Source organism: Ranitomeya variabilis, chromosome 4, assembly GCF_051348905.1.
Source record: "Ranitomeya variabilis isolate aRanVar5 chromosome 4, aRanVar5.hap1, whole genome shotgun sequence".
Classification (NCBI taxonomy): Eukaryota; Metazoa; Chordata; class Amphibia; order Anura; family Dendrobatidae; genus Ranitomeya; species Ranitomeya variabilis.
The window spans coordinates 437061759-437089326 of NC_135235.1; the positions used below are offsets into that span (position 1 = coordinate 437061759).

Sequence of the window (27568 nt, forward strand, 5' to 3'; positions counted from 1 at the left end):
GTATATATATTTTACTCAGAGACAATGTTAAATTGTTATGAAAGGTTTAGGAAAGAAAAACAAACTTTTGGCATAAACATTTTGATACTTTGATAGTGGCTGTACAGAAGGTCAATTAGATGTCATGTCACAAAAGCTTTGGACTTGCATTTAATTTACGGTATATGATGAAACTTAAACAGTGCACTTAAAATGGTTGAAGTACCATATATAGTTTAAGACTAAAAACTGAGAAGAACCTTTTGATGGAAGAACCTGTCCAACTGGTCTAGAATCGGTATATCAAACAGAATACAATTATTCACTAAATAGATATGTAAGGATAGATGACAGGTTGTTTTTAAAGGCACTCTTGAACTATTATGGAGTGTCTCGCATTTGTGATAATGCAAGGAGAGGGAGATCAGCTGCACATGTAGGTCTGTCCATATATACATTTCAATAAACCTCTGTTCTTACTGTTTTCAAAATGCAATTCGCCTCTTCAGAGAGGAAAAGGACTAGAACTCTAGTGCCAGCTATTGGAAGTAGCAATCCTAAAAGTCAATATTGACCCATCAACGAATCTCGCCTATGACTAAGGATAAAACCAAAACAAACTCAATTTGCAGACACGGTGTTTAGGGGTCCTACCCACCATCAGTGCAAAGTGTGAGATCTGGTTTGGCTGGACGGGTTCCAAGGGCTAACGTTTCTCCTTGTGAAGAGTGACAATGACAAGCCAAGCCTGACATGTCAATGTGAAGAGACTTTTAAGCCTTGAAATGCTCTTCTGAGAAATTAAATATGCAAATTGTTTCTTCTGAGAGAAAGAGAACTAGAACTCTAGTGCCACCTATTGGAAGAAGTAATCCTAAAAGTTAATACGGTCCCTTTAACGAGCCTTGCCACATGACTTTGGCAATGCAAAAGCATTGCAGAGTATTAGATCAGCGATCAGGGCAGGCAAAGTTGATGCCCCACGGAGGGATAAGGTAAAAAATAAAAATACAGTTTTAGAAATTTAAAAAACATATTTAAAAAAATCACAAACTAAAGAACAAAACGTCTGAAAAAATATTACAAATAATAAATACATATATTCATGTAAAAAAAGCTAAACCAAATACAGTGACATTTGGTATTGGCATGTCAGGAATAACGTCATCTATAAAACTGTCACACTAGTTAACCCCTTCAGTAAACACCGTAAAAAAACATGCTTTTTCATGATACCTTTGAACAAAAAAGTGGAATAGAATATGATCAATAAGTCATATGCAAATAAAAATAGTATAGCTGAAAACATAATCTTGCCCTGCAAAAAAACAAACCACCATACAGCTCTCAGTGGAAAAATAAAAAAGTTATAGCTCTCAGAACAAAGCGATGCAAAAACAATTATTTTTTCTAAAAAATAGTTTTTATTGTGTAAAAGCTGCAAATCATAAAAGAGTACACATATTTGGTATTGATGTGTCCAGAATGACCCAATCTATAAAACTGTCACTCTAATTAACCCCTTCAGTAAACAAAAAATAAATAAAAAACATGGCAAGAATACCGCCGAACAAAAAGTGGCAGAAAATGCTATCAAAATGTCGAATGTATATAAAAATAGTATAGCTGAAAATGGCATTATGTCTTGCAGAAAAAGTAGGCATACAGCTCCAACAGTGGAAAAAATAAAAGCTCTCAGAATATAGCAATGCAAAAACAATTCAATTTTTTCTAAAATAGCTTTTATTGTGTAAAAAAAGATTCCCCATATGAAGGAACTTACATTCCGAAGCGCGCGTCGGGGTGCGCAGTATCAAGACCTTGGCGGGATTTAAAGGTATACTCCCCTAATATATACTTTTTTGATCTCCTTATACATATGTGCATGGCACTTTAAGGATATGTATTGTATAGTATTTTGCACATGCACATGGCACTTTGAAATGGATGTTATATAGTATCTTGTGGATTTCCAAATATATGCACTTTACTTCACTTTTCTGATGCTATACACTGGTTTATATGGGATCCAAAATGTTATGTCTTTATTTCTCTCATTTTATGTAGTAATTTAATACACTTCCTTATTTATTTTATATATTGACTTTTAAATTAATTAAATAATAATAATTTTTTTTTTTTAATTTTTACATATAGATATATTTTTTGTACCATGTTTGGCATCTGTACTTCCTAGGGAAAATATTATAAATTTATATCAATTTTGTGAAGTATATCTTATCCGCAATACGCAACATTGGTCTTTTATTATACAAATTTAATCGATATCTACTATACTTTATTTATAGTGTATTTTCTATATAAAATTAATAAATAAATATGTACAGACTTAATTAATATATATTACTTTTCATCTGTAGCACATTTCTTGATACGCGCACATCTCTCCCATATATTTTAATTGTATATTTTTTATGCTTGTCTATTGTCAGACTGTTTCCAATAAAGATTTACTGCTTTACTATATATCATCACTATATATTCCTTGCTTCGGTGGATCTCGGCCTTTATTTATATTTAGAGCACAGACTATTGCGTAAAAAAGGCAAAACATACATGTTGTATCAGTGTAATTATACTGACCTGAAGAATAAATCAGCCTTATGATTTTACTACACGGTGAATGGCATTAAAAAATCAATTCCTGAATTGCTTTTTTTGTTCACTTTGCCTCCCAAAAATTGAAACAGAAAGTGATCAAAAAACGATATGTGACCAAAAATGGTACCAATAAAAATGTCAACTTGTCCCGCAAAAAACAAACCCTCACATGACTCTGTCAGCAGAAATATAAAAAAATTATAGCTCTCAAAATATGACAATGCACAATAAAAAGTGTTTTTTAGTGTGTCCCAGAAGCCAAGCAGAAAAAAAACAATATAAATGTGGTATCGCTGTAATCACATCGACCCAAAGAATGAGATTGTATAATCACTTATACAGCATGAGATATAGCGTAAAAGATAAATAAAACCAAATCCTCATCTATTGTTGATTTGTTCATTCTGCCTCCCAAAGATCGCAATAAGGCTCGGCTCACATTTATCGTGCACTATACGCTGAGCGCTTAAGTGGGGTTTCCAAGTAAATCTCTGAAACATATGATTCAGACAGAACCCCCGGCGGAAAATTCCCTATAAAGAGACAGATGGAGATACTTTGGACTGATGTGCACCTCTGAAAAGAAGAACAACCCTGAACAGAGGCCAGATGGAGTCCATAATAACTCTGTTGACTCATTATAGTGAATGTATCCCTCAGGGGTTTCATCTGAATCATATAATTTGGAGATTTAGATGGAAACCCGTATTTAAGTGCTCAGCGTAGAGCATAGGAAAAATGTGATCCAAAATGTCATGTTATATGTTCTCAATAAAAGCGTTAACTGAATCCACAAAAAAAAACAAGTTTCCACTCAGGTTCATCATCTGTTAATGGAAATATAGTGGATTTCTACATTACTGGTAGTACAAAGTCTTTGGAAAAGTGATATGGCTCCTCTCCACCCCCAAAAGAAATCCAATGAATTCTGCACTCCCAAATCCAAATTACCCCACCTCCTTCTAAGCTATACAATGTACCTATACCACATTTAGAATCCACATGTTTGACATTTCTGTAGCGATGAGCACTTGCATAATTTACAGGATGCATGGCTTCAAAAGCACGAGTTGGGTACAATGCACCTGCCCTATACTTGGCATTGCCATGCGGATGTAAAATTTTCACTCAGCAACATCTGTAGTTGTTTGTTTCTGTAAAACACCCATGGAGTCAAAATCAATAGACCTGTAGATAATATCCCAGAGCCAGAGGGGTGTAATTTCTAATAAAGGTTCGGTATATGGCATTCTGGGACTAAAACACATTTTTTGTGGTAATAATGTAAGTATTTTTTCTTCACTGTCCAATGGCATAAAATTCTGTGAGGCCTATGTGGTGTCAATATGATCTCTTCACCCTTAGATGAATCCATTAGGGAGTGTAGTTTATAAAATGAGGTAATATAGGGGGGGGGGGTTGCTGCTGTTGTGGCACTTCAGGGGCCCTGCAAATGTGACATAACACCCGCAAACCATATCAGCAAAATCTGCACTATATTATGGCGCTCTTTCACTTCTGAGATTTGCATTGTTTCTCAAAAGTAGTTTTTCACCACATATGGGGTATTGTCACACTCAGGAGAAATTGCGTGGCAAATTGAACCATTCGTTTTCTAATGTTTCTCTTGTGAAAATGAAAAATTTGAAGCTAAAGTAACATTTTTTGGGAAAAAAACTTAATTTTCATTTTCATGGCAAAATGTTATAAAATTCTGTGAAGCACCTGTGGGTTCACGGTGCTCACCGCACATCTAGATAAATTCCTTGAGGCATATAGTTTCCAAAATTGTGCACTTGTAGGGGGCTTCCACTGTTTATGCACATCACATTGCTTTGCAAACACAACATGGTGTCCGCTATCTATTCCAGCCAATTTTCTGTTCCAAAAGTCAAATGGTGCTCTCTCACTTCCAAGTCCTGCTGTGTGGCCAAAGAGTAGTTTTACACCACATATTGCATATCGCCATATTAAGGAGAAATTGCACAACAAATTGTATGGCCATTTTCTTCTGTTACCTTTGTCAAAATAAAAAAATTAGGACGAAAACATTTTTTGTGGGAAAACTGTGATTTTTTTATTTTTACGGCTCAAAGTTATAAAATTCTGTGAGGCACCTGGGTGTTGAAGGTGCTCACCACACATGTAGATAAATTCCTTGACAGGTGTAGTTACCAAAATGGTGTCACTTGAGGGGAATTTACACTATTTAGACACATCAGAGGCTCTGCAAATACAACATGGCATCCTGTTATGTTGGGCTGGTGGTTAGGAGCACTAGAAATGACCAGATGAGCAAACTAACAATACAGGACGAGCTCTGGGAAATGGGAGCTCTGCTGACCGCAACCCCTAATGCTATCACAACAACTAGAAATAGCCGTGGAGCGTTCCTGACTCTGCCTAGACGCCTCTTCACAGCCTAAGAGCTAACTACCCCTAAAGACAGAAAATACAGCCTACCTTGCCTCAGAGAAATTCCCCAAATAAATAGGCAGCCCCCACATATATTGACTGTGAGTTAAGATGGAAGTCACAAACACAGGAATGAAATAGGTTTCAGCATAGGAGGCCAGACTGAACTAAACAGACTGAGGATAGAAAAGGTATCTTTGCGGTCAGCATAAAAAACTAACAAAAAACCACGGAGTGTGCAAAAGAAACCACCACACCGACTCACGGCGCGGTGGTGCCACTCTGCATCCCAGAGCTTCCAGCTAACAAGATTAAATATAACAGCAAGCTGGACAAAAACACAGTGGTAACAAATAAGCTAGCAGGGACTTAGCTTTTGCTGAAGTAGACAGGTCATCTGAAAGATCCAAGAGAACTGAACCAGTACTAGGACATTGACAGCTGGCATCAAGTAACGATCTGAGTGGAGTTAAATAGAGCAGCCAGCCAAGACCTGAACGAGATCAGCTGGAGAAGGAATCTCAGAACCAGCAGCTCCACTCACAGCCACCAGAGGGAGTCCATGAACAGAACTCGCCGAAGTACCATTCATAACCACAGGAGGGAGCTCGAGAACAGAATTCACAACAGCATCCTCCATCAGATGTCAAATGGTGTCCTTCCCTTCCGAGCACTGCTGTGCACCCAAACAGTAGTTTTCCTCCAAATATTGGGTATCGTGTGCTCAGGAGAAATTTTCACAAATAAACACAAAAACTATCGACCTAAATATACCACTAACATGAAGTACAATGTGTCACAAAATAAATGTCTCAGAATCACTGGGATCCATTCTCGTGTTCCAGAGTTATAAGCTCATAAAGTGACACTGTGTCAGAATTGAAAAAAAACAGTCGTGTCAGGAAAGTCAGAACAGGCTTCAGGGTGAAGGGGTTAAAAAGCAATACAGATAGATGAAAAAAAGGCCCAAATGCAGGTTAAACAATTTCTGGCTGCTTTGTGTCTAATGCGCATCGACAGCTGCCTGTGGGTATAATATGACTGTGTTAATATTCCATTTAGTTATTTTGCCTCAAATTCCAACCTTGATATATTTCCGAATTGTAAATAGTTTCATTTACCAAAAATTGCTTTAAGTGCTGTCTCACTACAATAAAGTTGATGATCTATCCTTATGTATGCAGTATTCAGTTTTTGTACCCATGTCTAGCTGAAGTGTTACATTGCATGGTCCAAACCAAGTAGGCATTGTGAAAGGTAGTCAATGTTTAGAGACAATTTTCGGAGGTCGGTCCATCATTTGAATTACGTCACCATGGTCACTCTACATCTGCAAATCTGCAACACATTTATTCAAACTAAATTATTTATTATATCTCTTAAACCTTTTGAAGCTGATATATGTACTTAAAAAATTCATATGAGCATAGATGTTAAATAATTTAATAAAGATAAACTGAGCTAAAAATTTTATTATTAAGAAGCTTTCATAAAGAAACTTATTAAACAGTGTACGCAGTCTATATAATGATATCTAGTGACAGATCCCTTTTAGGTTTTGCTATATATAATGTCTAGTACTAACAAAAAGAAGAAAAAAAGTACAAAGAAATGATTATTAATTTATTACTTACAATCCACATGCCATCAAAAGGCACTTTATCGTGAAAATCCTTGAGCATTTCGTACCACCATTTATGTGCTTCTGGGTTTGTGAAGTCAACAAACACTGTTAGACCAGGCCAAACCTAAATAGAATACATTATTAAATATGTAAATTGTTGCCATACATTCTAACAAATGCATAATTGTGTTTCTTATTTAAAATTGTATCATTATAAAAACATAAAGCATAATGTGAGTTCAAGATAAGATGTTTAGGTTTGCTGTGTAGGGTTAGCATTAAAACGGGCTGTCCACTTTAGAGCTGAAAAAAAAATTGAAGTGATACACACTTCATCGATTATCATCAACTCCCATTTCTAAGCTTCTTTGATCCTCTACAAGTCCCTAAGTCCCGGTCTACAGGCTAAGACCCCTCAGCCAATCACTGGCCATTTCATTGACCCACTTTAGACAGTGATGGGCTGGAGTTTTCACATATCCGTATATCAGGGAAAAGTCAGACTGGGGTGTCTGTGGCCCACCAGGGGAACGGACTCTAGGGACCCTGTTATGATCCTTAGTGGATGAGGATCACGAATTACTCCAGCTAAGTAACAAACATAGGACAAGCTCTAGGGAGGTGGCAAACTGGACTAACCGCAAATCTGAACCTATCCAAACACACTAGAAGTAGCTGGTGAACGTGCCTAAAAAATCCTAGACGTCTCGAACCAGCCTGAGGAACTAACTACCCCTAGAGAGAAAGAAAGACCTCTCTTGCCTCCAGAGAAATAATCCCCAAAGATATAGAAGCCCCCAACAAATAATAACGGTGAGGTAAGAGGAAGGCACATACACAGGGGTGAAAACAGATTCAGCAAATGAGGCCCACTAACACTAGACAGCAGAAAACAGCAAGGGGTCTGTGCGGTCAGCAAAAAACCCTAACAAAATATCCACACTGAGATTTCAAGAACCCCCGCACCAACTAACGGTGTGGGGGGAGAAACTCAGTCCCCTAGAGCAACCAGCAAGCGAGGAGATCACATCTTAGCAAGCTGGACAAGAAACATGATGAATGCTGATAATCAAAAAATGAACGGACAAAAACTTAGCTTGTCTTGGAGAGTCTGGGAGCAAGGTAATCACAAGGAATCTGAAGAGCACTGAATACATTGATAGCAGGCAAGGAACTGAGTATCCAGGTGAGTTAAATAGGAAACGAGCCAAGGATAACGAACCAGCTGATGCAGCCAACCTGCAGAAGACAACACTACACAGTACCGCTTGTGACCACTAGAGGGAGCCTAAAAATAGAGTTCACAACAGTACCCCCCCTTGAGGAGGGGTCACCGAACCCTCATCAAGATCCCCAGGGCGATCAGGATGAGCCGCGTGGAAGGCACGAACCAAATCGGCCGCATGAACATCGGAGGCGACAACCCAGGAATTATCCTCCTGACCATAGCCCTTCCACTTCACCAAATACTGAAGCCTCCGTCTAGAGATACGAGAATCCAAAATCTTCTCCACCACGTACTCCAATTCACCCTCGACCAGCACCGGAGCAGGAGGGTCAACAGAAGGAACCACAGGTACCACATACCTCCGCAACAAAGACCTATGGAACACATTATGAATGGCAAACGATGCTGGGAGATCCAAACGAAAAGACACCGGGTTAAGGATTTCCAAGATCTTATAAGGACCGATGAAGCGAGGCTTGAATTTAGGAGAGGAGACCTTCATAGGAACATACCGAGAAGACAGCCACACCAAATCCCCAACACGAAGTCGGGAACCCACACCGCGGCGGCGGTTGGCAAAGCGCTGAGCCTTCTCCTGTGACAACCTCAAATTGTCCACCACATGGTTCCAAATCTGCTGCAACCTATCCACCACAGAATCCACCCCAGGACAGTCAGAAGACTCAACCTGACCCGAGGAAAAACGAGGATGAAAACCAGAATTGCAGAAAAAAGGCGAAACCAAAGTAGCAGAACTAGCCCGATTATTAAGGGCAAACTCGGCCAATGGCAAAAAAGTCACCCAATCATCCTGATCAGCAGAAACAAAACATCTCAAATAAGTTTCCAACGTCTGATTAGTTCGCTCGGTTTGGCCATTAGTCTGAGGATGGAAGGCCGACGAAAAAGATAAATCAATGCCCATCTTAGCACAAAAAGTCCGCCAAAACCTGGACACAAACTGGGATCCTCTATCAGACACAATATTTTCAGGAATGCCGTGCAAGCGAACCACATTCTGAAAAAATAGAGGAACCAAATCAGAGGAGGAAGGCAACTTAGGCAAGGGCACCAAATGGACCATCTTGGAAAAACGATCACACACCACCCAGATGACAGACATTTTCTGAGATACTGGAAGATCCGAAATAAAATCCATGGAAATGTGCGTCCAAGGCCTCTTCGGGACAGGCAAAGGCAAAAGTAAACCGCTGGCACGAGAACAGCAAGGCTTAGCCCGAGCACAAATCCCACAAGACTGCACAAAGGAACGCACATCCCGCGACAAGGAAGGCCACCAGAAGGACCTAGCCACCAAATCTCTGGTACCAAAAATCCCAGGATGACCGGCCAACACCGAAGAATGAACCTCGGAAATAACTCTGCTGGTCCATCTATCCAGAACAAACAGTCTCTCTGATGGACAACGGTCAGGTCTATCCGCCTGAAATTTCTGCAGCACTCGTCACAAATCTGGGGAAATGGCAGACAAAATCACTCCCTCTCTGAGAATACCAGCCGGCTCAGAAACTCCCGGAGAGTCAGGCACAAAACTCCTAGAAAGTGCATCAGCCTTCACGTTCTTCGAACCAGGCAGGTATGAGACCACAAAGTTGAAACGGGAGAAAAACAGCGACCAACGAGCCTGTCTAGGATTCAGGCGCTTGGCAGATTCGAGGTAAATCAGGTTTTTGTGATCAGTCAAGACCACCACACGATGTTTAGCTCCTTCGAGCCAATGTCATCACTCCTCAAATGCCCACTTCATAGCCAACAACTCCCAATTACCAACATCATAATTCCGCTCGGCAGGCGAAAACTTTCTTGAAAAGAAAGCACATGGCTTCATCACAGAGCCATCAGAGCTTCTCTGCGACAAAACAGCCCCTGCTCCAATCTCAGAAGCATCAACCTCAACCTGGAAGGGGAGAGAGACATCTGGTTGACATAAGACTGGAGCTGAAGAAAACCGGTGCTTCAGTTCCCGAAAGGCCTCCACGGCCGCAGGAGACCAATTAGTCACATCAGAACCCTTCTTGGTCAAATCCGTCAAAGGTTTAACCACGCTAGAAAAATTAGCGATGAAACGACGGTAAAAATTAGCAAAACCCAAGAACTTCTGAAGACTCTTAACAGACGTAGGCTGAGTCCAGTCATGAATAGCCTGGACCTTGACTGGGTCCATCTCCACAGTAGAAGGAGAAAAAATAACTCCCAAAAAGGAGACCTTCTGTACTCCGAAGAGGCATTTTGAGCCCTTCACAAATAAAGCATTAGCACGCAGGACCTGAAACACCATCCTGACCTGCTTCACATGGGACTCCCAATCATCAGAAAAGACCAAAATGTCATCCAGATAAACAATCATAAATTTATCCAGATATTCTCGGAAGATGTCATGCATGAAGGACTGAAACACAGAAGGAGCATTAGAGAGTCCAAAAGGCATCACCAAGTACTCAAAATGGCCTTCGGGCGTATTAAATGCTGTTTTCCATTCATCTCCCTGCTTAATGCGCACAAGGTTATACGCACCACGGAGATCTATCTTAGTGAACCAACTGGCCCCCTTAATCCGAGCAAACAAATCAGACAATAGTGGCAAAGGATACTGAAATTTGACTGTGATTTTATTCAGAAGACGATAATCTATACAAGGTCTCAAAGAACCGTCCTTCTTGGCCACAAAAAAAAATCCTGCACCAAGAGGGGAAGAGGATGGGCGAATATGTCCCTTCTCCAAAGACTCCTTTATATAACTCCGCATCGCGGCATGCTCTGGTATAGACAAATTAAAAAGTCGTCCCTTAGGGAATTTACTACCAGGAATTAAATTTATAGCACAGTCACAATCCCTATGAGGGGGCAGGGCACTGGACCTGGGCTCATTAAATACATCCTGGTAGTCAGACAAAAACTCAGGGACCTCAGAAGGAGTGGAAGAAGCAATAGACACCAACGGAGTATCGCCATGAATTCCCTGACAACCCCAACTTGACACAGACATAGCTTTCCAATCTAAAACTGGATTATGAGCCTGCAGCCATGGCAGACCCAAAACGACAACATCATGCAAATTATGCAGAACGAGAAAACGAATCACCTCCTGATGTACGGGAGTCATGCACATGGTCATTTGTGTCCAATACTGAGGCTTATTCTCAGCCAATGGCGTAGCATCAATTCCCCTCAGAGGAATAGGAAATTCCAAAGGCTCCAGGACAAAACCACAGCGCCTGGCAAACGACAAATCCATCAGATTCAGGGCAGCACCCGAATCCACAAAAGCCATAACCGGGTAGGACGACAAAGAACAAATCAAAGTAACAGACAAAATAAATTTAGGCTGTATCGTACCAATGGTGACAGGTTTAGCGATTTTTTTTAAACGTTTAGAGCATGCTGAGATAACATGAGTAGAATCACCACAGTAAAAGCACAACCCATTTTGACGTCTATGACTTTGTCGCTCAATTCTGGTCAGAGTTTGGTCACATTGCATAGACTCAGGTCTCTGTTCAAAAAATACCGCCAAAGGATGAACAGATTTGCGCACCCGCAAACGCCGATCAACCTGAATAGCTAAAGCCATAGAATCACTCAGACTTGTAGGGGTGGGAAACCCCACCATAACATTCTTAACGGCCTCAGAAAGACCTTCTCTGAAATTTGCAGCTAGGGCACACTAATTCCATTGAGTAAGCACCGACCATTTCCGAAATTTTTGACAATACACCTCTGCTTCATCCAGACCTTGAGAGATAGCCAGCAACGCTTTTTCTGCCTGATTCTCAAGATTAGGCTCCTCATAAAGCAGTCCAAGAGCCAGAAAAAATGCATCTACATTAAGCAATGCAGGATCTCCTGGCGCCAGAGAGAAGGCCCAATCCTGAGGGTCGCCGCGCAACAAGGAGATAACAATTTTAACTTGCTGAGCGGAATCACCAGAGGAACGAGGTCTCAGAGACAGAAATAACTTACAATTATTTTTAAAATTCTGAAACCTAGATCTATCTCCAGAAAACAACTCAGGAATGGGTATCTTTGGTTCTGACATAGGGCTATGAATAACAAAATCCTGAATACTTTGCACCCGTGCAGTAAGATGATCCACACTAGAAGTCAGAGTCTGAATATTCATGTCTGCAGCTGAGCTCAAAACCACCCAGAGTTCAAGGGGATGAAAGAAACTAAACAGACTGCAGCAAAGGAAAAGCGGGAAAAAAAAATGTACTCAGGTCTTCTTTTTATCCCACTTCTGCGATGCATTAAACACTTTTTGTGGCCTGCTATACTGTTATGATCCTTAGTGGTTGAGGATCACGAATTACTCCAGCTAAGTAACAAACATAGGACAAGCTCTAGGGAGGTGGCAAACTGGACTAACCGCAAATCTGAACCTATCCAAACACACTAGAAGTAGCCGGTGAACGTGCCTAAAAATCCTAGATGTCTCGAGCCAGCCTGAGGAACTAACTACCCCTAGAGAGAAAGAAAGACCTCTCTTGCCTCCAGAGAAATAATCCCCAAAGATATAGAAGCCCCCAACAAATAATAACGGTGAGGTAAGAGGAAGGCACATACACAGGGGTGAAAACAGATTCAGCAAATGAGGCCCACTAACACTAGACAGCAGAAAACAGCAAGGGGTCTGTGTGGTCAGTAAAAAACCCTAACAAAATATCCACACTGAGATTTCAAGAACCCCCGCACCAACTAACGGTGTGGGGGGAGAAACGCAGTCCCCTAGAGCAACCAGCAAGCGAGGAGATCACATCTTAGCAAGCTGGACAAGAAACATGATGAATGCTGATAATCAAAAAATGAACGGACAAAAACTTAGCTTGTCTTGGAGAGGCTGGGAGCAAGGTAATCACAAGGAATCTGAAGAGCACTGAATACATTGATAGCAGGCAAGGAACTGAGTATCCAGGTGAGTTAAATAGGAAACGAACCAAGGATAACGAACCAGCTGATGCAGCCAACCTGCAGAAGACAACACTACACAGTACCGCTTGTGACCACTAGAGGGAGCCTAAAAATAGAGTTCACAACAGGACCCACCCTACAGCTATAGGCAAATATCTGTAAGCTGTTATCCTTGTTATAGTGGTGCATCAACTGTAAAAGACAGGCGGACCCTGCACATCTACTGTGCGCCACCATAACTGGGATGTATAATTACGGTAGTTTACATTAAAGGGTTCTTTGGTTAAAACAAGTTATCACTGATCCATGGGCTCCACAGGATAGGTGATCGCTTAGGTCCAACCATTAGAAACGCCACTGATTGGAACAATGGGGTAGTTTTATCCATGATTGGACATTTTAGAATGGAGCGGTAGGTGGGATGTCTGATCGCAGCTCCATTCAATCTCTTTGGGGCTTCTGGAAAACAACAAGTGCGGCCACTTAGGAAATTAATGGATCTGTGGCTGCAGATACTATACATAGCTGGTTTTGAGGCATACAAGATTTTGTACCTTGCCCACGAGTGGCTGGCCAGTTTCATTGGTAATATAAACTCCTCTGTTAAGTCCATCTTCATATGGTAGATATCTTCTTTTAGGGCTAGTAAGGCCAATAGCTGGTTCCTAATAAACAGACATAAAAACAGGCATAAGCAAATACAATTATATAATAAAAGTAAAGATACAGAGGATCTGGAATTATTTTTAATTCATATCCCAATGCCCATGTAAACATGTTTTCAAAAAACTTCTTTGATGAGGTCATAGGATGAAGTGCAAGTAGATACCTTACACTCGCAACTCAGTTTAGACTCAATGAGTCTACAATTAAAAAAGTAACCAGCATTTAAATCTATTTTTTTTATATAAATCAATAGTATAAGTTAAAATAAGGAAATGAAAAATATAAAATAAATACTAAAAAAAATAAGTATGTTAAAATAAATCAATTTCTCTAATAAACTTCGTAGTAAATCTTTATTACAAAGTTAATCAGAGAATTCTGCTTCTGTTTCCTCTTGGGCTGATCACCCGCTCTTAAAGCACCACTACAGTGTTTTGGTTTGCTTTAAATGTAAGTCCCCTACTCACCCTTCAGCATCTTCCACATTTTTCGTCAACACTCCAGTCCCGTGACACAGTTTTGTGAGAGCAGCTCTCAATGTAAGCCTACGAGAGCCTGAACAAGGCTCTTATAGACTTGTACTGAAAATGACATCCGTGCCACTCTATGAAACACTGGATTTGCTGGAGACTGGAGACACTTTTAGCTGGAGACTGGTGGGAGTGACGCTGAAAAATGATGAAGGTGGCAGCAGGTGCATATCAGACAAGGGAATTACATTTAAAGCATCACTCCAATGGTGCAATAAAAAATACACTGGAGTGGTGCTATAATTCACAGGTAAAAGCTGTCGTCCATGAAGGAAGATTTCCGCATTACTAAGGGGTGGGATGAAAATTGATGCAGACACAGACATCCTGCTGCAAGTTTTCCTGATATTGCACTTAAATTTTAAAGGGATTGTCAAGTCAAGATATACTGATGATCTATCCAAAGAGTAGATAAATAATACATACTCAATAGGGGCCTAACATCCGGCATCCCTACCGATCAGATGTCAAAGTTTCCAATGGAAGCCAGATATAAACAAATTGAACAGAGCTGCATTGCACAGCTTCATTCAATGTGTAGCAACCACGGCTATAGCCTTTAACCCTTTCACGACATATAACGTAACCTCACATCATATGTCGCATCCCTGCCTTTGATGCCGGCTCGCATTTCGAACCCGCAGTCTTTCCCCGTACATGATGGCTGATTTAACATTTGATCCAGCCCTTAGTGGGTGGTAACTATTGTTTATACATAAGGCTGGATTATCATATGTAATGAACAGCCATGAGTAAGATTTTTTTTAATGTTCATTTTCCAATAACAAAGCTGCAAGTTTTCCTAAGACTGAGAACAGAGTGCTGGAAATCCTCTTTTTTTCTACAATGGCTATGTGTTCTATCCACGAGAAACATGGACAGCACACATACGAGAAATTCATACATGTAAAAGGGGCAGAGCAGAGGCCTTATGGATTTGTGTCAATGTTTGCAGAATGTCAAGGTGAAGGACTTAAACTTACACTTTAGCTGCAAATATTGTAGGACATTTTTAATGAATATTATTTAGAAAGTTGCTTTAATTTGTATTTAGGAAGTAAATGAACAATGAAAAAAAAAATCACATAGGTGTAAATTTAAAGCTTTCAATTCTTACCACAATTACGATGTATTTCATGCCATCTTGATGCAATTCATTCACCATTTCTGGCAAATCTCCAAAACGCTTTGGGTCAAAAGTAAAATCTAGATATGCATCCATATAGTCAATGTCATTCCACTGCACATCCTAGAAATTATAAAACACATATCTGAATATTGGTTCCAGAACAGTAGTGATTACAGATGGAAATTTACTTGCACTATGGTTAATGTAATGTTCATGCTTTAAAATCTTAACATCTGCATTCCCATGATTGCTATAAGAACTCACGCGCGGTGATGTCAGTCAGGTAATAGGAGTTGACCGTGAGACACTGAGGAGCGCTAGCACACGCTGCTCAGTGTCTCTTCTGATGGCAGGCTGTATAGTTGCATAATGCAACAATGCAGGCTGCCATCTGGATGTAGCAGAGCTAGACACATTGTGGGACAAATGGATTATTATCTTTTCGGTGGACAGGTGAGGAATATTGCTGTTTATTATTTTAATTCTGTTACAGGAGTCTATGGCTTCAGTGGACTGGGCGATGACGTGAGTATGGTTTAGTTTAGATTCATTAAAGGAATCTGTGTCATTCTTTCAATTAAAGGACTTTATTCTGGGTGTGTATTTTTTAATACAATATATGGGGTTAGTAATGGGGGTATCTTATAGATGCCTGTCCATTACTAACCTCTGGGCTTGACGTCATCTCACAATACAAAGGTGATATCAACCCCTCAACTATCACCTCACTTGCCACCTCACCAGTGCAAGTGGGAAGAACGAGGCTTATGGATGTGCCATTTCTGGAGCGGCTGAAAGATAATGTTTTTAGTCTGGGAGGGGCCAATATACATGGTCCCTTCCTAGGTTATTAATCTCAGCCCGCAGCTGTCTACCTAACCTTTGCTGGTTATTAAATATAGAGGGATCCTATAATAATAATAATCTTTTATTTTTATATAGTGCTAACATATTCTGCAGCGCTTTACAGTTTGCACACATTATCATCTGTCCCTGATGGGGCTCACTATCTAAATTCCCTATCAGTATGAATATTAATTTCTCTGCAATAGCGCGCACTTTGTCCTGCCGCAGCCACTGACTTCCAGCAGCGGCCGGGCGATCACGGGGGCTCACTATTTAAGAGAAATTAATAATTACCTCTCTCCACGCCCATAGGTGTCTAGCACAGTGAATATACATTCCCTTAAGTAGTGGGGACACGTGATCGCCCCGGAGCTGTAGCTGCTGGCACCGACAAAAGACGCAGGGAAAGTAAGTAGAATGGTTTCTTTTTTTAAGCTTTTCTGATGGGGGCAATGCATACAAGGATAGGGATGAGCAACCATACATACCAGGACAGGGATGAGGGGCCATGCATACCAGGATAGGGATAAGATGATCATGCATACAAGGATGGGGATGAAGGGACCATGCATACAAGGATGGGGATGAGGAACTATGCATACCAGGATAGGGATGACGAACCATACATACCAGGATCGGGATGAGGAGGCTATGCATACCAGGATAGGGATGAGGGGGCCATGCATACCAGAATAGGGATGAGATGGCCATGCATACAGGATAGGGATGAAGGGGTCATGCATACAAGAATGGGGATGAGGAACCATGCACAGCTGAATAGCGATGAGATGGTCATGCATACAAGGATGGGGATGAGGAACCATGCATACCAGGATAGGAATGAAGGGGCTGTGCATACCAGAATGTGTATGAGATGGCCATGCATACAAGGTTGGGGATGGGGATGAGGAACCATGCATACCAGGATAGGGATGAGGGGACCATGTATACAAGGATGGTTATGAGGAACCATGCTTACCAGGATAGGGATGAGGAGGTGGTGCATACCAGGATGGCTATGAGGGGACAATGCATACCAGGCTTAAGCTAGAGTCAATAAGTTTTCCCAGTTTTTTGTGGCAAAATTAGGTGCCTCGGCTTATACTCTGGTCGGCTTATATTCAAGTATATATGCTAACTAAAAATTGGCATCTTCATAAGTATCCACTCCTTTTGCAAAGAAGCCCTTAAAAATGTTCTTATGTAAGCAATTACCTTCATAAGTCACATGCTTAGAGAAAGGAAGTCTCCTGTATATAATCTAAGTGTCACATGGTTTGTTAGCATATACACACCTTTCCTGAAAGGTCACAGAAGCTGCAACACCATTAAGCAAGTGGCACCACTAACCAAACAAAACCATGAAGACCAGGGAGATCTCCAAACAAGTCAAGGACAAAGTTGTTGAGAAGTATAAGTCAGGGTTGGGTTAAAAAAAATATCCCAATCTCCGATGATCCCCTGGAGCATCGTCAAATCCATTACCATCAAATGGAAAGAATATTACCACAACACACCTGCCAAGAGAGGAACGCCCACTGAAACGCTCAGCCCGGGCAAGTACGGCATTAATCAAAGAGGCAGCACAGAGATCACGGTTTTCCTGAAGGAGCTGCAGAGTTCCCAAGCAGAGACTGGAGTATCTGTCCATATGACCACAATGTAACACTCACGCTCAGGCTGGTTGGCATGAGCAAGGATCGTGGTCCCACTGTGCCACAAACCAGTCTTACCCCGGAGGGGCATGACAAAGCAGCTACCTTGGTGTTCGCTGGAGCCTCTAGTGGTGAAGTCAGGCTTGTGCGGCAGGTAGCTGCCAGGTACCACTCCAGGGTGGCTTCTGGCTATTGCAGCTGACCCCCAAGGGGACAAGACACTGTAACGACAGGTGCAAGCTAGTACTTTAAATATACTGTCTGGTTCAGCTGATACACAGACAGGCAAGTACTGGCAGCCACGCTGGAATGCAGATAGGTTGGTGTAGGCGTGCACAGCTGATACTCTGACAGGCAAATGGGCACAGCTGATACTCTGGCAGGCAGGAGCCAGGGCAGACTAGACGGACAGGAACAGGTTCAGGAAGGAATGGGACACAGGCAGGTACCACTGGAATAAATGGACAGGTAGGACCCATTTCAGATTAGACAGACAGGAACAGTTTCAGAAAGGAATGTTGGACCCAGTTCAGACTAGGAGCATTTTCAGGAAGGACTGTGACACAGACAAATACGACTCAAATACAAAAACAGATAGGACCCAGTTCAGACTGAACAGACAAGAAGTCCAGGTGAGGAACAAGTGCAAAGCCACAAGTGTGGAAAAGATGCAGAACTGCATGAGTGGTACAGATGCAGAGCCACAAGTGTGGTACAGATACAGAGCCGCAGGTGTGGAACATATGCAGAGTCGCAGATGTGGAACAGATGCAGAGCCACAGGTGTGGAACACATGCAGAGCCGCAGGTGCGGACAAGCAAGGAAATTGCTGAAGCGGTCACGCAGGAAACTGCAGATGTGATCAGGCAAAAAACCGTGGACGTGGTGAAGCGTAGGACAATAACAAGGGCAAGTACACACAGGACAGGCAGAATAGAGTTCACACTAGAGCAATATCAGGACAGGTATGAGCAGTACACACAGGACCAGATTCATATAGGTACTTACACTGAAGTAGCAAGTGTACACAGACATCATTAACGTTGTACAGAGACAACAGAATAGAGATAGGTGCGGGTTCAGACACTGCAGGAATTTTTTAGATAAGTGTCAGTACAGACACTGCAGGTCTTTAGAGATAGAAGCAGGTTCAGACACTGCAAGTTTAAGGAATAGGAACAGGGACAGACATAATAGGGTAGGGAAAGATCCAAACTTGGATACAAACAAGTTCAGGGATAGGTCCTAATTCAGACAAGGACAGACACAGGTACAGGTTCAGGGTTCATGCCTGGGTATACAGCCCCCAGGGTGGCAGAAATGGGAACAGGCAAGATTAGAAACAGGACAGGACCTAGCAACTCAATAGTTGCACACAGACTGAAAGAGAATGTTGCTCAGGCCCCTTCCCATTGGTAGAGGTGCCTTAAGTACCAGATGCCTCTTAGCAATAGGCTGGGGACACATTAGCAATGCGCACACTGTCTCTTTAAGAATCTAGAAGGGCAGATGCAGCCGCACTAAGCATGCAGCCAAGAAGTATGAACACTGCAAGCAGAGGACACAAAGCTTACAGCATACAGCAAGCAGAAGACAGAACTCACTGCATGGCCTGGAGTGATGAGTAAGTCGGTGTACCCGCCTGGTGGGAGATGGGAAGCCATGCAGTGATGCCGGCAGGGATGTTACACACAATAAGCCATATACTTCATAGAGGTGGCCATTATGAAAGAGTGTGCAGAAAAAAGTCTTTACTTACACACAAAATTGTATGGAGGAAGGTGCTGTGGTCAGATGAGATCAAAATTTAACTTTTTAGCTACCAATGTAAACGCTATGTCTGGCACTAAACTACACAGCTCATCACCTCAAGAACACCATTCCACAGTGAAACATGGTGGTGGCATCATCATGCAGTGGGAATGTTTTCAGCGGCAAGTAGAGGGAAAATGGTCAGAGACAAGGGAAAGGTGCGTGGTGTGAAATACAGGGATGCTCTTGAGCAAACCTGTTTAAGTCTGTCAGGGATTTGAGACTGGGACGGAGGTTCACCTTCCAAAAAGACAATGACCCAAAGCATACTGCAAAATCAGAACTCGAGAGGTTTAAGGGAAAACGTAAATTGTTTGGCTTGGCCCAGTCAAAGCTCAGAACTTAATCCAATTGATAATCTGTGGTCAGACTTGAAGATTGCTGTTCACTAGAGGAAACCATCATACATGAAGGAGCTGGAGAAGTTTTCCCTTGAGGAATGGCCAAAAATCCCAGTGGCAAGATGTGGAAAGCTCATAGAAACGTATCCAAAGTGATTTGCAGCTGTAATGGCCACAAATGGAGGCTCTAGCTAGGACACTGAAGTTTTCAGCTATTTTATCCTATTTGTTGTTTGCTTCACAATAAAATGAAAACCAAATGTTCACAGTTGTAAGTATGTTCTTTATGTGAACTAATGTAAACCCTCAAAAACAAACAGTGAAATTCCAGGTTGTGAGATAGCAGAATACGAAAAATCCCAGTAGTGAAGAATATTTTTGCAAGCCACTGTAACTAATCACAAAAGTAATATCCACCCAATATACAGTGCCAGATACAAAAGTTGTATCCTCCTAAATAATAACCACCAAATATACATGACTAATTACAAAAGTAATAACCACCCAATATACAGCGTCAGATACAAAAGAAATACCCTCCTCATATAAAAAAAACCTGACACAAAAGTAATAACCACCTAATATACAGTGCCATCCATTTAACAGTGTGTATAATAAGACTCATGCCGGGTCAGTGTCAGCATCTGGCCAACCAAAACAGGTGCTGGAGCCCACAGTGCCTGGGATGGAGGGTTTTGTGGGTTGAAACTAACTTGGAAATATTTTCTTGCATTTATATCTGTCAATACTACAGCAGTAAAGTGTACAAGCAAATACATGTTGACAATTCATAAAGGGACTAATAAAATATGTGAAAAAACAGTTTATAAATTATATTATAAAAAAAATCTAAACCTCAAAGTTATAAAAAAATGAAACATCAACTGTTACCACAAAAACACACGTTGACTGAAGAGTCCAAAGTGTTTTATATTTCTAAGGCAAAATTGAAACAAAAACAGAAAAAAAAATAAGTCTATTCCTCCATTGTGTTAAATTTACACTATTATTCATTATATTTAGGCAAGGTTTCGATATATCAGTTGAGTAGAGCACCTTGTGCACTAGTATATAACTGGATAAGAAAGCACTCCAAGATACATTGCTACTCCATCTTTAACCCCTTAGTGACCAAGCCCATTTTAACCTTAATGACAAGACTAAATTTTTGAAATCTCACCAGTGTCACTTCATATGGTAATAATTCTGGAACACAACATATCCCAGTGATTCTGAGGTTATTTTTTCATGACGCATTGTACTTTAAGTTTGCGGTAAAATTAGGTCGATATGTTTTGCATTTATTTGTGAAAAAATTGGAATTTTGATGCATATGTATCACGCTGGAGGGAAGGAAAATGGACAGCTGGACAAAGGTCAACAATACCATCATAGAAACTAATGTGTATAATGTGCCGTTACTATCAAAGAATAGAATATTATAATTTGTTACCAGAGGTATTTTAGCATCTTTCATTTTTTTCACAGCTTGTCGAGTTATTTTAGAGCTAGTGTAACCCCAGCGACAGAGGTGGAATCCAAGGCCCCAAAATGGAGGCATAAAGGGATACCCTGTAATGCAAAATTAGAGCATTCATTAGAGACATAGAAAATAATCCAGTTGCACAAAAGATATGTACTGTATCTATCAAGTTCAGCTAACGAATGAAAAAGATGAATGAAGGCAGTGGGAATTAATACATTAGATTTGTTCTCCTATCCACAGCAAGGAATAAGGTTATAAGGCATTCTGTCCTAAAATGAAAAATTTCTCTTCTGATCCGTAATGGCAATCACACTGAACACTGAATCAACAAACATTAGAACGCTATACAGGTCCTTCTCAAAAAATTAGCATATAGTGTTAAATTTCATTATTTACCATAATGTAATGATTACAATTAAACTTTCATATATTATAGATTCATTATCCACCAACTGAAATTTGTCAGGTCTTTTATTGTTTTAATACTGATGATTTTGGCATACAACTCCCGATAACCCAAAAAACCTGTCTCAATAAATTAGCATATCAAGAAAAGGTTCTCTAAACGACCTATTACCCTAATCTTCTGAATCAACTAATTAACTCTAAACACATGCAAAAGATACCTGAGGCTTTTAAAAACTCCCTGCCTGGTTCATTACTCAAAACCCCCATCATGGGTAAGACTAGCGACCTGACAGATGTCAAGAAGGCAAGAAGAGGGTAAGACCCAGAAAGAAATTTCACAACAAATAGGCTGTTCCCAGAGTGCTGTATCAAGGCACCTCAATGGTAAGTCTGTTGGAAGGAAACAATGTGGCAAAAAACGCTGTACAACGAGAAGAGGTGACCGGACCCTGAGGAAGATTGTGGAGAAGGACCGATTCCAGACCTTGGGGAACCTGAGGAAGCAGTGGACTGAGTCTGGTGTGGAAACATCCAGAGCCACCGTGCACAGGCGTGTGCAGGAAATGGGCTACAGGTGCCGCATTCCCCAGGTAAAGCCACTTTTGAACCATAAACAGCGGCAGAAGCGCCTGACCTGGGCTACAGAGAAGCAGCACTGGACTGTTGCTAAGTGGTCCCAAGTACTTTTTTCTGATGAAAGCAAATTTTGCATGTCATTCGGAAATCAAGGTGCCAGAGTCTGGAGGAAGACTGGGGAGAAGGAAATGCCAAAATGCCTGAAGTCCAGTGTCAAGTACCCACAGTCAGTGATGGTGTGGGGTGCCATGTCAGCTGCTGGTGTTGGTCCACTGTGTTTCATCAAGGGCAGGGTCAATGCAGCTAGCTATCAGGAGATTTTGGAGCACTTCATGCTTCCATCGGCTGAAATGCTTTATGGAGATGAAGATTGCATTTTTCAGCACGACCTGGCACCTGCTCACAGTGCCAAAACCACTGGTAAATGGTTTACTGACCATGGTATTACTGTGCTCAATTGGCCTGCCAACTCTCCTGACCTGAACCCCATAGAGAATCTGTGGGATATTGTGAAGAGAAAGTTGAGAGACGCAAGACCCAACACTGGATGAGCTTAAGGCCGCTATTGAAGCATCCTGGGCCTCCATAACATCTCAGCAGTGTCACAGGCTGATTGCCTCCATGCCACGCCGCATTGAAGCAGTCATTTCTGCCAAAGGATTCCCGACCAAGTATTGAGTGCATAACTGAACATTATTATTTGATGTTTTTTTTGTTTGTTATTAAAAAACACTTTTATTTGATTGGCCGGGTGAAATATGCTAATTTATTGAGACAGGTTTTTTGGGTTATCAGGAGTTGTATGCCAAAATCATCAGTATTAAAACAATAAAAGACCTGACAAATTTCAGTTGGTGGATAATGAATCTATAATATATAAAAGTTTAATTGTAATCATTACATTATGGTAAATAATGAAATTTAACACTATATGCTAATTTTTTGAGAAGGACCTGTACATTTACATAAGTGTTTCACTGATTTTCTTTTTTTTAAAAAATCTTTGAGGCTTTTTGAAGTTTTTAACTGTCACCAGCTCCTGAGGTGACTCCACATTTTAACTCCTATGATCAGTGGCGTAACTACAGAGTTATGGGCCCCGATGCGAACTTTCAAATGGGGCCCCCCATACCAAAATATATAGGTGAATTAGAAATGGCGACACACAAACGTCATCTGCGTTAGTAATACAAGCACCATTACAGAATTACATATGTGTATGGCTATAATATGTGTTATGTGGCTATGTGGGATCATTATGGGATGTCTGCAGCTAGCCAGACTCTGCTCCACTATGCATATGGCTATAATATTTACTCTGTGGCTATGGGGGATCATTATGGGATGGCCGCACCCAGCCGGAAATCTGCATCCCATAAATTGGTGCATGGTTCCCACACCTCTAAGCTCCTGCCCGCAGAGTACATGACATGTGTGCTCCATACCTCCCAACTTTTGAAGAAGAGAAAAAGGGACAAAGTTTGCGGTGCGTGCAGTGTGCCGCGGCAAATTTTAGGCCACGCCTCTGACCACACCCATTTCACAACTAGTCACACCCAAATCCACATCCCAACCACACCCATTTAGCACTGCTGATCACACTGTTCCATAAACAATAATTATAAACAAAAAAATATGGCCACACATGATGCTCCATACTGTATAATGGCCCCACATGGTGCTCCATACTGTATAATGGCCACACATGATGCTCCATACTGTATAATGGCCCCACATGGTGCTCCATACTGTATAATGGCCACACATGATGCTCCATACTGTATAATGGCCACACAGTGCTCCATACTGTACAATGGCTACACATGGTGCTCCATACTGTACAATGGCCACACATGATGCTCCATACTGTATAATGGCCACACATGATGCTCCACACTGTACAATGGCCACACATAGTGCTCCATACTGTACAATGGCCACACAGTGCTCCATACTGGAAAATGGCCACACATAGTGCTCCATACTGTACAATGGCCACACATGGTGCTCCATACTGTACAATGGCCACACATGATGCTCCATACTGTACAATGGCCACACATGATATTGCCTACAGTATAATGGCCACACATAGTTACTCCTACACACGTGGCTGAGCTCCGTACACCTTGCACATGCGGCTCCCCTCCGTACACCTCGTACACACACGGCTCTGCTCCGTACACCTCGTACACACACGGCTCCGGACACCTCGTACACACCTGGCTCCGCTCCGTACACCTCATACACACCCGGCTCCGCTCCGTACACCTCATACACACGCGGCTCCGGTCCGTACACATCGTACACACCCGGCTCCGCTCCATATACCTCATACACACACACGGCTCCGCTCCATACACCTCATACACACCAGGCTCCGCTCCGTACACCTCGTACACACCCGGCTCCACTCCGTACACCTCGTACACACCCGTGTTATGATCCGGTGACCTTGGAGCCGCATGAGACTTTCTCAGGAGTAGGTGGAACCTGTACTGACCGCAAACCCTAAACTGCCACCGCAACTAGAAGTAGCTGTGGGGTGTGCCTAACACATCCTAGACACCTCGACACAGCCGGAGGACTAAATACCCCTATAGATGGAAATGGGAATTCTATCTTGCCTCAGAGCAGAACCCCAAAGGATAGGCAGCCCCCCACAAATATTGACTGTGAGTATTAGAGGAAAGACACACACAGGCAGAAATCAGGATTTAGCAAAAGAGGCCACGCTAGCTAAATAGGAAAGGATAGGACAGAATACTAAGCGGTCAGTATTAAAACCCTAAAAATATCCACAGCAGATAATACAAAAATTCCACCATCTAACTAAAGACATGGAATGTATATCTGCATCTCCTGAGAATCCAACTTGACTGAAATATCCAAACACATTCTAAGCTAGACAAGAAAAAACACTGAATAGTACTGAATTGTAAAGCACACAGCATGTGTGCTGTAGAAACAAAACCAGACGCTTATCTTTGCTGATTTGGAGCAGGGCAGGAGGAACCAGACAGAGATGCAAAACCAAAAGAACAATGGACAACTGGCAAGGGCTAATGAATCCTGCACACCTAAATATCCTAGTCAGAGCTGCAATCAGCAGGGACACCTGCCCAGGATTGCAACCCAGGGACAACTGCATTACTACCAACAACCACCAGAGGGAACCCAAGAGCAGAATTCACAACAGTACCCCCCCCTTGAAGAGGGGAGACCAAACCCTCACCAGAGCCCCCAGGCTGATCAGGACGAGCCAGATGAAAGGCACGGACCAAATCAGCAGCATGGACATCAGAGGCAAAAACCCAAGTATTATCCTCCTGGCCATAACCCTTCCATTTAACAAGGTACTGAAGCCTCCGCCTCGAAAAGCGAGAATCCAAAATCTTCTCAACCACATACTCCAACTCCCCATCAACCAACACAGGGGCCGGAGGATCAACAGAGGGAACAACGGGCACCACATATTTCCGCAATAAAGATCTATGGAAGACATTATGGATAGCAAAAGAAGCCGGAAGGGCCAATCGAAAAGACACCGGATTAATAATCCCAGAAATCCTATAAGGACCAATAAAGCGAGGCTTAAACTTAGGGGAAGAAACCTTCATAGGAACATGATGGGAAGACAACCAGACCAGATCCCCAACCCGAAGCCGGGAACCAACACACCGACGACGGTTAGCAAAACGCTGAGCCTCCTCCTGAGACAATACCAAATTGTCCATCACATGAGCCCAAATCTGCTGCAACCTGTCAACCACAGAATCCACACCAGGACAGTCAGAAGGCTCAACCTGCCCCGAAGAAAAACGAGGATGAAAACCAAAATTACAAATTGAGGGCGAAATCAAGGTAGCCGAACTAGCCCGATTATTAAGGGCAAACTCAGCCAATGGCAGGAAAGCCACCCAATCATCCTGATCAGCAGACACAAAGCATCTCAGATAAGTTTCTAAAGTCTGATTAGTTCGCTCGGTCTGGCCATTTGTCTGAGGATGAAATGCGGAAGAAAAAGACAAATCAATGCCCAGCTTAGCACAAAAGGCCCGCCAAAACCGAGAAACAAACTGGGACCCTCTGTCGGACACAATATTCTCCGGAATACCATGCAAACGAACCACATGCTGAAAAAACAACGGAACCAAATCAGAAGAAGGCAATTTAGGCAAAGGCACCAAATGGACCATCTTAGAGAACCGGTCACAAACAACCCAGATGACAGACATCTTCTGGGAAACCAGAAGATCAGAAATAAAATCCATAGAAATATGCGTCCAGGGCCTCTCAGGAACCGGCAAAGGCAAAAGCAACCCACTAGCACGGGAACAACAAGGCTTGGTCCGCGCACAAGTCCCACAGGACTGCACAAAAGAACGCACATCACGTGACAAAGAAGGCCACCAAAAGGACCTACCAACCAAATCTCTGGTACCAAAAATACCAGGATGGCCAGCCAACACAGAACAATGAACCTCAGAAATCCCTCTACTAGTCCAACTATCAGGAACAAACAGTTTCCCCACTGGACAGCGGTCAGGTTTGTCAGCCTGAACTTCCTGAAGAACCCGTCGTAAATCAGGGGAAAGGACCACCTCTTCTTTCAGAATGCCGACCGGTTCAAGGACCTCAGGAGAATCAGGCAAAAAACTCCTAGAGAGGGCATCAGCCTTAATATTCTTAGAACCCGGAAGATACGAAACCATGAAATCAAAACGGGAAAAAAACAAGGACCATCGAGCCTGTCTAGGATTCAGCCGCCTGGCAGACTCGAGGTAAATCAGATTTTTATGATCGGTCAAGACCACAATACGATGCTTAGCTCCCTCGAGCCAATGTCGCCGCTCCTCAAACGCGCACTTCATAGCCAACAACTCCCGATTGCCGACATCATAATTGCGTTCAGCGGGCGAAAACTTACGGGAAAAGAAGGCACACGGTTTCATCAAGGAACCAACAGGATCCCTCTGAGACAAAACGGCCCCTGCCCAAATCTCAGAAGCGTCAACCTCAACCTGAAACGGAAGAGAAACATCTGGTTGATGCAACACCGGGGCAGAAGTAAATCGGCGTTTAAGCTCCTGAAAGGCAGAGACAGCCACAGAGGACCAATTCGTCACATCAGCGCCTTTCTTTGTCAAATCGGTCAGGGGTTTAACCACACTGGAGAAGTTAGCAATGAAACGGCGATAAAAATTAGCAAAGCCCAAAAATTTCTGAAGGCTCTTCACAGATGTGGGTTGAATCCAATCATGAATGGCCTGAACCTTAACCAGATCCATCTCTATAGATGAGGGAGAAAAAATAAAGCCC

The 27568-nt window shown here is 42.1% G+C and overlaps 1 protein-coding gene across 3 annotated transcripts in view; it reads right to left on the reverse strand.

Annotated features, from left to right (window-relative positions):
• The window catches only part of LOC143765105 (lysosomal alpha-glucosidase-like), a 300223-nt gene that overhangs the window by 82167 nt on the left and 190488 nt on the right, over nt 1-27568 (reverse strand). For all 3 annotated transcript variants that reach the window (XM_077251438.1, XM_077251437.1, XM_077251439.1), the window contains 4 exons: nt 21230-21348; nt 15111-15242; nt 13352-13462; nt 6651-6764 (listed from right to left, as the gene is read on the reverse strand). In XM_077251438.1, the coding sequence (XP_077107553.1) occupies nt 6651-6764; nt 13352-13462; nt 15111-15242; nt 21230-21348 (476 nt within the window). The remainder of the gene's footprint in view (nt 1-6650; nt 6765-13351; nt 13463-15110; nt 15243-21229; nt 21349-27568) is intronic.